The following is a 14,455-nucleotide window of genomic DNA, read 5'->3' as shown; positions in this document are numbered from 1 at the left end:
TGGGGATGCAGGGGGGGGAGAGGGGGAGAAGGAGGGAGGGGAGAGAGGGGGGGGAGAGGGGGGAGAGGGGGGGGGAGAGAGAGAGAGGTGGTTTGAGGAGAGAGTTTGGGAGAGATAGTAAGAGAGGGAGACAGAGAGTAAGAGGTGAGGAGAGGGAGAGAGAGAGGGAGGGAGATACTGCACATTAGCATGATAGGGACCACCTTCCCATCATACATTCGATGGGTCAGCCTTCTCCGGGGGTGGGGGGGGGTTTGGGTCCCAGGTTTGGGGGCTGTGAACGTGTTGCGGCGTACCTCCAGTCGTCCTTGGACAGGTTGGACAGGATGTTCATCTCCTCGTCCTCCTGCAGCAGGCGGTATGCCGCGCTCACATGGTGGTTCTCCAGCACCGCCCGGTCGTTGTAAAGGATGGCCGTGTCCGACCTGCGGGCACAAGAACCGCCTCAGTCAGCCGGAGAGGGGGCTGAGTCTGTTCCATGGGCTGAGCCTGTTCCAGGGGCTGAGCCTGTTCCAGGTGCTGAGCCTGTTTACAGGGGCTGAGCCTGTTCCAGGGGCTGAACCTGGTCCAGGTGCTGAGGCTGTTTACAGGGGCTGAGCCTGTTCCAGGGGCTGAACCTGTTCCAGGTGCTGAGCCTGTTCCAGGGGCTGAACCTGTTCCAGGTGCTGAGCCTGTACCAGGTGCTGAACCTGTTCCAGGTGCTGAGCCTGTTCCAGGGGCTGAACCTGTTCCAGGTGCTGAGCCTGTTCCAGGTGCTGAGCCTGTTCCAGGCGCTAAGCCAGATACAGGTAACAATCAGAGGTGTCAAGTAACGAAGTACGAATACTTTGTGGCCTACTTATGTAGAAATGTTGTGTATCTATACTTTACTGGAGTAATTATATTTCAGATGACTTTTTACTTCTACTCCTAACATTTTTACGCCATTATCTGTACTTTCATTTTGGCTTGTTTTCATTGCGGTGTCGTGCCAATGTAGTTACCCGTGATAAGAATTGTATCCCCGTCCGTGGGATCGCGCATGCATCAGTGCAGGCGGAACTACACAATATGCTTTGAATTCACCCAAGGCTATGTTTTCTAAATGTTGGTTATTAGTGGTTGTAAAGTAGTCATTTATGGCATAGCTGTCAAAATAAATGTTTTTGTTGATCGTACGCGTTTACGATTTTTAATCATCCATTGTTGCACCGTGACCGAACTGACAGCTGTCTATTGAAAACCAGCTGATCGTATTTTATTCCTGCAGGCTAATCCGCATTTCAGTTGCAAAACTGAGGATGTTGTTGCAAACTTTCGTAATAAATAACAATAATACAGTGATCATGGTAGGCCTAATTATGTAGGCCTATCGCAATTATCGAACCTTTCCTTACCCTGCACAAATAAATACGAGAAATAGACAAAATATGTATCCCTTCTGTATAATGCACGCTGAATGAAGAATATACATGTTTCTTCTTTCCTAGCTTAAGTTATAGGAGGGGACACATAATTGGTCAGACTGTACTTTCACCCTGCTAAAACATGTATCCCCTTTTCATTGTACCAAAATGCTTTCATTTACAATTGGCCATTAATGCAGCTGAAACAGGGGCATTTAACATTATTCAGCATTAACATTTTATTTTAACATTATAGTCATTATGGCTTTTATACATTATGGCCATTAGAAAAATGATTGTTTTTGGGGAGTTGGGGTAGTGCACTCTGGCCTAAGTTTTGGTCCTTAATGGCATTTTTAAGGACAAAAGCTTATTTCTCAATTTTTTACTATAAGTCGTTTTGAAACCAGTACTTTTACACTTTTACCTAAGTAAAAAGCTTGAGTTAAAGTCTTTTTAAACCCTAGTATTTAAAATTCTACCTGAGTAATGAATGTGAATAATTTTGACACCTTTGGTAACAATACAGGTTGTTTTTTATTCAAATAATTACATGGTCATAGCAGAAGTGAGCCTTCCACTGCTTCTATCTATGGCTGGTAGCGAGAAGGCACTAGCCACTGGGCGTCGGTCATGTGATAAACTAGGCTAAGCTTGGCTAAGCTAAATGTTTCCTAACGGAACACGCTGAGATCACCTTTTCTTGGAACACTTCCTCACCTTGGAATACCAATCTCTGTTCCCTGGGGAGGTTTAATCAAGATGACACGATTCGTTTTTATTGTTGGGTTTGTTTCTTTGTGTGCCTGCTGAGGACAGGTTTCCTACCTGGTCTGAATGTGGAAGTTATTGGTGGTGCCTGTGTGCTCAAAGTCATGTACCGCCGCCGCAAAGATCATGGCTAGGATCTCCAACTCTGTGAGCCAGTGCTAGAGAGAGAGAGAGAGAGAGAGAGAGAGAGAGAGAGAGAGAGAGAGAGAGAGAGAGAGAGAGAGAGAGAGAGAGAGGAGAGAGAGAGAGAGAGGGAGAGAGAGAGAGAGAGAGAGAGAGAGAGAGAGAGAGAGAGAGAGAGAGAGAGAGAGAGAGAGAGAGAGAAAGAGAATATATTGGATGGTTAAAATACTAAATAGGGTTAGTTTTCATTTTTCACATCAGATTACATTTAGAAAAACAAAACTAAAAGCCACAAAACTAAACCAAACCACACACACAGAATCACACACACAGATACACATACACACAGTTACACACAGGGACACCGCGGATACACACACACTCACAGTCACAGACACACACACACAAAGTACTTAATGGAATCCCTATGTCCAGGCCTATCCATGAATAAGATGATGGTGTTTCCTGTAAGTCTCCATGGATAAAAGTGTCTCCTCAATGTCTAAATAGTAAGCTGAGCGGAAATGGCTCACACTAAAAGGGGAGGATAAGTCTCTCCTGTAAACACCAGGAGTCCTGCTCTATTCTCTTCTTAGTGGACGGAGAAAAGCAAAACAAAGTTCTGTCCCGCGTGAGACCGTCCTGTTCTCTGACATCATATTCTGCTTCTCTCTGCATATAGATGTATTTATATAGACATGTATATAAGTCCAACAACAGTGCTGCAGTCCACAGAAATAGAACTACAGCACCAGAGCTACAGCAGTAGAACTACAGTAATATAACTACAGCAGTAGAGCTACAGCAGTAGAACTACAGTAATATAACTACAGCAGTAGAGCTACAGCAGTAGAACTACAGCAGTAGAACTACAGCAGTAGAGCTACAGCAGTAGAGCTACAGTAATATAACTACAGCAGTAGAGCTACAGCAGTAGAACTACAGTAATATAACTACAGCAGTAGAGCTACAGCAGTAGAACTACAGCAGTAGAGCTACAGCAGTAGAGCTACAGTAATATAACTACAGCAGTAGAACTACAGCAGTAGAACTACAGCAGCAGAGCTACAGCAGTAGAACTACAGCAGTAGACGCCGCTGCCATCCGTTCCCCCGTCCTCCCGTCCTCCCCGTCCTCCCGTCCCACTCACCATCATGCCGGTCTTGAGCAGCAGGAAGTGGACGGTCTGGGTGACGTCAGCGGCGTGCATCAGGTTGTGGTAGGGGTTCTTGTGTTTGCTGTAGCCCACCTCCAGGGCCTCCACAAAGGACACCAGGGCCGAGATGGGGATCTGGGGAACACAGCCCACGCATCACAACGGGACGGACCTATCCACTCAACATGTGTGTGTATCTGACAACAGTTTTCTCAGTGCACTGGTTCAAAATCAAACACACTTCGTTCAGCAGAGTCGTAGTATGACGCATGAAGAACAATACAGGGGGATGCTAGGACCACGTGGGGTTCGCTGCCGGAAGTCTTGTCCTTCGGCTTATACATTGCAAAGTTGGAGTAGCTGTCAAACCTTTCTGTTTGATGAATTGCGTTGGAACTCGCAGTAAATGGAAAGCAGGGAATGAGAGCTGGGCCTGGCTGCCTTCTCTTTTGGTCTGGTTCTGACCCAGCAGAGCAACCACATCAACCACTCCCTTACATTAGAGGACTGGTTCTACAATCAGGGTATTGTGCGACACATCCACCCCTAAAAGAATTTACCCTTAACCCATCTACCCCTATCACATCTACCCTTAACAATTATACCCTTAACACATTTACCCTTAACACATCTACCCTTTACACATTTAGACTTAACACATCTGCCCCTTAACACATTTACCCTTAATGCCGATACCTTAGCACATTCCTACTCATCTACCGTTCTAGACAGCCCTCTGCACTCCTAAGATGTACGCATTCATTATTGAGATCAGCCAGACTCTGATCAAACGGTCAGAACGACGAGAAACGATCAAACATTTGAAGGACATCTTAGACGTCTCGGGCCTGTGGAGATGTCTGGTGGGGAGAGATACACTGCCTGACCAATCAGGAAGAGGCTCAGGAGGGAGGAGGGGCCAGGATGAAGACGCACACATTTGTTTACAGCCTTCCCTTATCAATACTGATGAGGGTTTCCCTGCAGACACACAACGAACACACACGCTCAAATATAACACAACCCTTTAGGAAGGAAATTAACTCAACACAACCACACACACAGACACACACACAAACAGAGACACACAGAGACAAACACACACACACACACACACACACCAAAAACAGACCACACACACACATGCACACACAGACAGACAGATACACACACACAGCAGGATGACTCCGGTCCTGTGGTGAGGGAGAGAGGAAGGGGGGCGGGGCCGGCGTGCGTGCGTGCGTCGGTTGTACCTTGAAGCGGTTGATGAGGTCGTATCTGGTGAGCAAGCTCGTAGAAGATGAACTTCAGCGCGTGCTCTCCGCTCGCGTCGTTTCAGGGGCGAACACATCGAAGGACCACGTGTCCACGTGCTGATAAAGACACACACACACACACACACACCACACACACACACACACACACACACACACACACACACCTGTTATTCATCACTTAGAAATGCTACCCGGGCTCTAATTGGGTTTTTTTTCTCCATTCTTTTGGTCCCGTTGAAGTCGTCTGCAGAAGACAGATTGGAGCGTTCGCACTCCCGGGATCCAAACCTCCATTATTTAGCGTCTGATTCCTCAGACTCTTTCAATTCAATTGCCCTGTCCTCACATTTAAATGTAACACATTCAGTTTGCCAGTGTGATTCATGGGCCATATATCTTTAATGTACCACTTAAGCCTGCATGTATCTAGAGGTGATGGATGAAGACCGGTGCAGGGGGACGGGGGGGGAGAGGATCAGCTGGCTCTGGGGGGCTCCATGTGTGACGCTGAGGTCCCCAACGCACTGTTCTGCACCCTGGCGCCACGGGGCAGAGGTCAGACACGGCCCAGTCAATGTACCATGTGACCGCCCCTGTTGTCCTATCTGCCCCTCGTTATCTAAGGCCAACAAACGACGTAACAGACACAACGTAGCCTGTATACATGCCTGCGGTGCTCAACCTTAAAGTGTTCCTCAATAATGAGTCCGTCTGGGTTTCAGGATGTGCATGTGGTCGTAGCCCACATTAGGCTTTTAGTTTGTCTATGGGGAGAAGGGGTGTGTCACATTGTGGGGGGACTTTTTGACAGAGATATTGGTTTCAAATGTCATGATACAAGATAAAGGTAAGTCTGCCTTTCTATGAAGTTCTGAGCAGGCGCGCGTTTAAAAATCTGGGATTTATGTCCAAAATGTAACGCACCTTTTTATTGCCAAGAGTAATTCTAACCATGTAGCTTGACTAGTGTGAGGTGGTCATTTAAATCTGGATCTCGCAAGCAGCAGATTGTGGTGTTGTGTTTCTGTCAGTTCAAAACGAACAGGACATCTCTGACTTTGAACCAGCTTTTTTGTTTGACATCCCGATTTTCTACCTATCTCGTCTTATTTCTAAAACGTTCTGTTCTGATCCCTCTGCTCCTCCACTCATCTCGTCAGTCATTCTCGAGGCTTCTCCTGTGAAATGGTGAATTTCAACACACTTGACTTCATTTCCTGTGAGTGAGGTTTGTGATGATTTGATCCTAGGCTTTGAGCCAATGCATTTTAGATAAGCCAATCTCTTTCAGAGTCACATATCAATTACAAATGCAATTAACCTTTCATATAACCAACCGATTCAACCAAACAAAGACCACATTTACACATTTCACTTTTTTTTTTCATAAATGATTAGAATGTGGAAATGTATATTGACTTTGCCTCTTTGTAACAACAGCAGGTGAGAGGTGAATAGTGCCTTTACTCTCTGTGCTGTCTGCTGACCGGTCTGGTTGAAGGCTGAGGCCCTTCTTGTGTTCCTCTGTCATCAGTCGCTCACGGTCATTCAGACATGGATCACTCCATAGGAAGCTTTCCTCCTCTCTGATTATCAGTCAGTGTATTCATTTTTTAACTCAGTCAGACACACAGACCCACACAAGCGCGCACACACCACACCACACACACAACACACAGTTTGAGCTGTTGAGGTTCCACCTTGAGCACGGTGATGACGTTGGGGGGGTAGCTCAGCCCGACCAGGTTGGAGGTCCGTCGGTACATCCTGTGAGACGGAGCACATGTAGCACGTCAGCATGGTCACCAGATCATGTTAATGTTGTTCAAAACCTTTGGATGGAAGAAGACTAGAGCAGCATGATCTGGTGAAGCAGAGCAGCAGGGTGATTGGAAAATAAAGACTTATTGCATAAACTCATAAACTATGTTTAGGGATTGATTCCATCAAATGTTTATGTTTTTCTATGAAAGGCAAATAATAATGATACGTTAGAAGAAAAAAAGAGTCTACAGGATTTCCAAGGGGTTTCCAGTGTTTCCCAGAGTATACAGGAGTTCCCCAAAGAGTCTACAGGGTTCCCTAAAGAGTCTACAGGGTTTCCGAGTGTCTACAGGGATTTCCAAAGAGTCTACAGGTTTCCCAACAGTTTCCAGGGGTTCCCACAGTCTACAGGGTTTCCCTAAAGAGTAACAGGGTTTCCACAGTCTCCAGGGTACCAAAATAGCCTACAGGGTTTTCCCAATAGTTACAGGGGTTCCCAAAAGAGGGTCTACAGGGTTTCCCAAAGAGTCTCCAGGGATTCCCAGAGTCCACAGGCTATCCCAGAGTCTCCAGGGGTTCCCAGGGTCTCCAGGGATTCCCAGAGTATACAGGGTTTCCCAGAGTCTACAGTGTTTCCCAGAGTCTGCAGGGTTTCGCCTAAGAGTCTACAGGGTTTCCCCAAATAGTCTACAGGGGTTCCCCAAAGAGGTCTCCAGGATTCCCAGAGTCTACAGGCTCTCCCAGAGTCTCAAGGGGTTCCCAGAGTCTACAGGGTCTCCCAGAGTCTCCAGGGGTTCCCAGAGTCTACAGGGTCTCCCAGAGTCTCCAGGGTTCCCAGAGTCTACAGGGTCTCCATGGGTCCCGGTCTGGGCGCTAGGTTGGTGAGTCCCTGTGCGTGTGAGCAGCAGACCTCTCCACGAAGATGCCGGCCTGCACGGCGTGCACGATGCTGCGGAAGCGCGGCTTCTCCTCGGTGCGCCGCAAGCATCAGCCCCATCTGGCGAGTGAAGGTGGAGGCCAGCCAATCACGCACCTCCGACGGCACCGAGTCCGTCTGGATGTCACTCAGCTCATCCTCGGTGTCCACCAGGCGCCTGGGGGGTGGGGAAGGGGGGAATGGATCATGTTTGGATGGAGGACAGATAAGGGGAATGGAGAGGAAATAAAGGGAGTGGAAGGACAGAGAGATGGAGTAAGATAAGGGGAAACAGTAAGGTAACGGAAACAGACATTTGTTCATCAGCCCAATCGCCAACATACAGTGCAGGATGTGAGCGCATCTCAGACATAATCTGCTGTAATTGTGCTGGTTAGGCAATATCGTCTAGCCATCTGGTGTCTTATTGCTGCCTAACCGAAGAGGACATCAGTGACATGATGAAAAAGAATATATATACATATATTAGTGCTGTCAGTTAAACGCGTTATTAACGGCGTTAACGCAAACCAATTTTAACGGCGTTAATTTTTTTATCGCGCGATTAACGCAATTATTTTTTTTTTTGGCTCAAAACGAAGAAGCAGTAGCCTGACTGCTATGTTCAAGGCAGTATGTTTGTATGTTCATCGTTTAATTGCACTATAGGCATTTTTTTTGCATCGTCCTGTTTTGATCAGTATATGCCAATGTTGTTATCAATAAAAAACATTTGCACAAGGCAAGCCGATGCACTTCTCCATGTTGATAAGAGCATTAAAATGAGAACAATTAATGGGACAAAGAAATCAAGGGATATTTAGCATAGAAAAAACATTTGTGATTAATCGCGATGCTCGCGATTAATCGTGAGTTAACTATGGCATTAATTATTTTAATCGCTTGACAGCACTAATGTATATATATATATATATATATATATATAGAGAGAGAGAGAGAGAGAGAGAGAGAGAGAGAGAGAGAGAGAGAGAGAGATAATCCCAAGTGTGTCCAAAAAGCAGACAGTGAGATAAATTTGTGGGACAGAAGTAGACAGACAGAGAGGAAGATTGTGAGACAGGAGAACACAGACAGACAGAAAGAGATGCCCCCTCTCTGTACATCACCTCAGATGTAGCTTAAAGGGGCTGTAAGTAAGATACAGGAGCTATCATTTGAGTGTCATGAGAACTCAGTGAGGGGAAATGCGTTGGAAGATATCTACACGGCTGATTGGAGACCATTTACATCTCGGACAATTCCCTCAATCAATCATCTCAACCCTGAGTGGTACGGGGAATCCACCTTGCCTGTCAATCAAATGCTCGCAAGCGGAGACATGGTGTGGAGATTTCACAGCGTTTCTCTGAGCTCTCTTAGCAACTCTCCCATCGTACCTACAGCACATTTAAATCTTCAACCTCCAAACCACTTCCAGGAAGAGGTGTGTATCTGTATGAGCAGATAGCAATAGGGAGCTGCAGCTCGTTATCTTCTATTGAATCATGGACTGTGCTGGTCTTTGGCAAAATACATTTTTGATTTGTTTTCTCTGGAGAAGGGAAAACAAACATCACGTTTCATCTCAAACGTGTTGTTTCAGGATCTGGTTTCTCTTGAAAGCTTCATCGGATAATATTTGAACCTTTCCTCATGTTCAGAAACTTGTTATGTTGTCAACCATGTTGTTGTCACCATTACTAGAGACCATGACTAACATGTTTCTGTTAGTATTGTTTTTTTAGGAATTAAATCATTAACGCAGCAATCTCGAATGAAATAATAAGGCAATAGCAATAATAATCTAACCCCTGATGTTTGCTTGAAGGCAAGTCTTCAGACGGATATTATTGATTTTTAAATGAAAGAAAAGTGTAAATTTGTGAGTGTCAAACTTACCTGGCGTAGCTTTACAGACGAAGGCACAGAAGAAAGAGTCAGACGTAGACATGAGAGATGGAGTAACACACAACACAGGGGAACATAACAGCACAGTAAATAATAGAAAGCAACATCACATAGCATAACATCACTTAAAATAAAACAACACATAGCATAACATTACACAGAACAACATAGCCCAACATAACACAGAACAACATAGCATAACATAACACAGGACAGAATAGCATAACACAACAGAGAACAACATAGCATAACATAACACAGAACAACATGGCATTACATAACACACAGAACAACATAGCATAACATAACAGAGAACAGAGAGAGACAAGAAAGAGAGAGACGGAGAGAAAGAGAGAGAGAGAGCGAGAGAGAGAGAGAGAGAGAGAGAGAGAGAGAGAGAGAGAGAGAGAGACAGAGAGACGAAGAGAGAGAATGTGAGAGAGAGAGAGAGAGAGAGAGAGATGAAGAGAGAGAGTGAGAGAGAGCGATGAAGAGAGTGAGAGAGAGCTGCTAGGCCCAACAGGATTGAGCAGGTTCTCCCTAGTTGTCGACACCGACCATCCTAAGCATCATCTGAGCCCCAGCCTTCCCAGCAACCCCCCTGTCCGAAATACCCCCTGGTTCTTCCCATACCTCAGCTCTTCTGTCTAATGCCGGCTCAGGATTCTGGGATTTTGTATCTGTGCACCGTGGCTGTGAAATACATCTTGGATGTACAGATGATGAAAGTACATGTATTTTCTAGAACTACATCATACAATAAACAGAAGATATAGTATCTATCTGGAATTCAATGATTTACTATGTCACCATTCGACTGATCGCCTTGACAACAGGACGGAGCAGGAGACGTAGAGGAGAAGGACAGCAGGAGGAGAGAGGAGACAGGACAGCAGGAGGAGACAGGACAGCAGGAGACGAGGAGGACAGCAGGAGGAGAGAGGAGACAGGACAGCAGGAGGAGAGAGGAGACAGGACAGCAGGAGGAGACAGGACAGCAGGAGACGAGGAGGACAGCAGGAGGAGAGAGGAGACAGGACAGCAGGAGGAGAGAGGAGACAGGACAGCAGGAGGAGAGAGGAGACAGGACAGCAGGAGGAGAGAGGAGACAGGACAGCAGGAGGAGAGAGGAGACAGGACAGCAGGAGGAGAGAGGAGACAGGACAGCAGGAGGAGAGAGGAGACAGGACAGCAGGAGACGAGGAGGAGAACAGGAGGAGAGAGGAGACAGGACAGCAGGAGGAGAGAGGAGACAGGACAGCAGGAGACGAGGAGGAGAACAGGAGGAGAGAGGAGACAGGACAGCAGGAGTAGAGAGGAGACATGACAGCAGGAGGAGAGAGGAGACAGGACAGCAGGAGGAGAGAGGAGACAGGACAGCAGGAGGAGAAGGAGACAGGACAGCAGGAGGATAGAGGACAGCAGAGGGAGGGAGGGCAGCAGGAGGAGGGAGGACAGAAGGAGAAGAGAGGAGAAGGGACAGGAGGAGGATAGAGGACAGCAGGAGACGAGGAGGGCAGCAGGAGGAGAGAGGGCAGAAGGAGGAGAGAGGAGAAAGGACAGGAGGAGGATAGAGGACAGCAGGAGGAGAGAGGAGAAAGGACAGGAAGAGGATACAGGACAGCAGACGAGAAGGCGAGTGGACAGCAGGAGGTGTCTCTCACCTGGTCTCCTCGATGTAGACCGACTCCAGCACAGAGGCGGCGTACTCCAGGTTCTTCTTCAGGTCCACCACCGAGGCCTCGCCTCTCTCCAGCTGCTTCACCAGACATCTCAACCTGGGACCACAGAGCAGACAGAGGTTCAGCAGCAGAACTCATTCAGCATCACCGAGGAACATGGAGCCTTCAACTCAGACCCAGGGTGTTTGATTTGATGTTATTATTGACCGGATCAAATGTTCTCTGTCCATTTTCTGCATCGGCGCACAGAGCAGAATACAAGAAAATAGATCTCACTGGATCCCACTTGATCTTGATGTTGAGAGGGTAAGAGAGGGGAAATTAGAGAGAGAGAGAGACAGAGAGAGAGAGAGAGAGAGAGAGAGAGAGAGAGAGAGAGAGAGAGAGAGAGAGAGAGAGAGAGAGAGAGAGAGAGAAAAAGAAATGCGAGTCAGCGAGAGAGTGAGTGAGTGAGTGACTGAGTGACTGAGTCAGCAAGTGAGTGAGAGAGAAAGTGAGTCAGTGAGAGAATGAGTGAGTGAGTCAGTAAGTTAGAGAGTGAGTGAGTGAGTGAGTGAGACAGAGGGAGAGAGAAATGGGGAGAGAGATATAGAGAGAGAGACCGTTTATCTAACATGAGGCAGGATGAATACGATGAGAGGAACAAGATAGCAGCTGTAGAGCGTTCTGCGGATCTATCGAGGCAGCATTAAACCAACCGGACTGTAGAGCGGTCTGCTGATCAGCTATCGAGGCAGCATTAAACGAACCGGACGTTAGATTTTCCCTTAAAGAAGAATATAGACACTTAGCACTTTTGTAGAGAAGAAAGATGTAATTTTTTTGTCGCTCAGTGCTGCGTCAACCGTTACCTTCCTCTGATTGGTTAAAGGATTATTCAATTGCGTCCAGAAGCATTTTGGTCAAAAATGATAGAGCTTCCAGACTCAATGCATTTTGTTTCAATGGGTGTGGCGATAGGAGACTGGTGAAGCGGTCCTGAAGAGAGAGAGGCTGCAGGCCCACACCAGCTCTGGGGTCCCTACCTCTGGGCCCCCACCTATGGGGCCCCTACCTCTTGGGCCCCTACATCTGGGGCCCCTACCTCTAGGGTCCCTACCTCAGACGCATTAGGGGGACCTGCCCCTGGTACTGTGAATGCTTCTACAGTAGTGCTTCACGTGTTCACAGACTCCTTAGAAGAAGATCCATCCCAGACTCCACTGCAAATGAAAATGCAAATGCCGGTCTCATTTCTATCGGCTGGTTTGCGAGAAGAAGACAGGGAGGTTAATTGCTTTTTTTAAAGTGTGTGTGTGGGGGGGGGGGGGGGGGGGGGGGGGGGGGGTTGAAAGTCATATCTCATTACTCAGGAGTCCCACGAGGCAAAACAATTATCACATGGCCGTGTCATCTGGGAGGCTCTGGGAACAGTGGGAAGCGCGGGGAGACATCCCAGGCACAGGCACAGGCACGCCGAGCCTCGTGGAGCCCAGTCACTACCTATTACCTCGGACCGCTCCAGCCAATCCCCCATGACCTTATTACACACAGCCGACGCCATTGGTCCGTGCAGATTGACAGATAGTAGTCATGGTGACGGTGGAATCAACCACCAGGGAGGAGGGACACCTTTTCTGATAAGTGTCATGAGAAGATGACATTGTCACTGATCAATGAGCAGAACAATGGGGATAATCCATCCATCGTTTGACCTTCAGGCATGTATGGCTTCCCTCCTAGATTACAGCAGGGTGTCTATTATCAATCCCACGCAGGCATCGTATCTTACTTGGTGAGCTAACCGGCTACAAGACACATTGAAACAGAAAATTAATATGAATATGAATATGAGGTGAGACAGAAGCCAGGATGGAAGTTATCCATCTCAACCAGTCCATTCACTGCTGCACAGCCCCATCCTGTCCCGACCGAATGATCGGATGCGGGCCCCTGGGGGCCGTGGGGGGGGGGGGGGGGCCGTGGGGGCCTAGGGAGGGCTGTGGGGGGCCCCTGGTTGCCCTGCAGCTCTACATTCAAGTTAGTTCCCTGAGCAGCCGTTTTGGCCAGAGGGACATATGCGCGAGGAGCAACACGATGGTCGGTTTGCTGTGGCTCAAGCTTTCCTGTGATATTATTATCATTATATTAAGAACCTGCAGAGCTGCTCTGCCAACACCTCGGCCCCGGCGCTGCATGGGGTCAGGGCAGGGCTTCTGGGGGCCAACGGTCACCGTCTCCCACCCCCCCCCCCCCCCCCCCGGGTCTTGGGTGAGAGCTTTTAGCTGAGGGTGATAAAGTGTGTTCATGCCTTTGTGTCTCCTTCCCTCCAGCCGACAAGGACAGCGGGAGGAGAGAGAGGAGGACCGATATAGCCCCGCCCCCTGGGGAGGCGCGGCCCCTGGTTAAGGTTCCGGGAACACTCTGGGGCCCCTGGTGCTCAAACCCACTCTGTTCACTTCCTGTGTTCTTCTTATCAACTCCCTGGAAACGGGAAACACACACACACACACACACACATATACACACCTTAACACACACGCACACGAAGACACACATATATACACACCTACACGCCAACGCACACACACATATATTCACACCTACACACACATGCACACGCACGCCACGCGCACACCTACACAAACGCACACACACGCACACACACAACCACACACACACACAGTCTCCTTTTAGATTGCTCTGTGCCCTGTTCTAAAAGATGAGCGTCAACCCTCTCCTGATTGTCTCTGTCACCTCCTCTCCCGTTTACTCCTCGTTTCAGAGTCAAGGGCGAGGTCTTCTTAAGAGGACAAGACAAGGGGTCAGACAAAGGAATCCCTCTTTTGTTCTGTCAGTATTTATGCTGCTGTGTTACATATATGTTGCATCGCCAGCATAAACACTGCGAGGACTGGATTCCACCAGATTTGTTCTCATGCTCAGATCCACATCCCAAGGAGCTGAATAAAGGTCCTTTGGGCAACATAGCCTCTGTTAGAGCACGCTGTGTTTACACAGTGCGGCTAAACTACAGATACATACCTTGTTCAGGAAAAAACTTCTAAGCTCATCATTCACCTGGTAGCAGCCTCCCCCTAGCCTAGCCTAGCCTAGCCTAGCCTAGGTTTAATAGGCCTGTTAATCTAATCTCATCATTCACTTTGTGGGGGGGGTTGGGGAGAGGGCCCCCCAGTACTCTGTCCAGAGGGCTGGGGGGGGAAGGTGTGAGCCAGCAAGTGTCAGGATTGTTACGTGTCAAAGATAAACCGGCTGATTTTCAAAGTGGGGTGGATGGGTCAAGCAAGGATATCCCACACACACACACACAAACACAAACGTGCAGGCTCACACAAACACGCAGACACACACAAACACACACGCACACAAACACACAAATGCATGCATGTTTTGAGGACAGAAAATGAGAAAGATATGAGACAGAAGAATAACGTGATTGTCCTGTAATCCCCTCCGTGCTCAAGGGTCAAACT

At 47.9% G+C, this 14,455-nt stretch overlaps 1 protein-coding gene across 1 annotated transcript in view; it reads right to left on the bottom strand.

The window, feature by feature from the left end:
- LOC115537439 (calcium/calmodulin-dependent 3',5'-cyclic nucleotide phosphodiesterase 1A-like) overlaps nucleotides 1-14,455 on the bottom strand; it is a 38,679-nt gene that overhangs the window by 10,505 nt on the left and 13,719 nt on the right. Inside the window, 10 exon segments of the mRNA XM_030349372.1 lie at nucleotides 297-425; nucleotides 2,214-2,314; nucleotides 3,430-3,570; nucleotides 4,689-4,724; nucleotides 4,726-4,770; nucleotides 4,773-4,808; nucleotides 6,413-6,479; nucleotides 7,387-7,460; nucleotides 7,462-7,570; nucleotides 10,965-11,078. Coding sequence (XP_030205232.1) covers nucleotides 297-425; nucleotides 2,214-2,314; nucleotides 3,430-3,570; nucleotides 4,689-4,724; nucleotides 4,726-4,770; nucleotides 4,773-4,808; nucleotides 6,413-6,479; nucleotides 7,387-7,460; nucleotides 7,462-7,570; nucleotides 10,965-11,078 — 852 coding nt within the window.

The sequence above is a fragment of the Gadus morhua genome, chromosome 23 (genome assembly GCF_902167405.1).
Source record: "Gadus morhua chromosome 23, gadMor3.0, whole genome shotgun sequence".
Taxonomy (NCBI): Eukaryota; Metazoa; Chordata; class Actinopteri; order Gadiformes; family Gadidae; genus Gadus; species Gadus morhua.
Note: the sequence above shows the minus strand (reverse complement) of the source record. Positions and strands in the feature narration are given on the sequence as shown.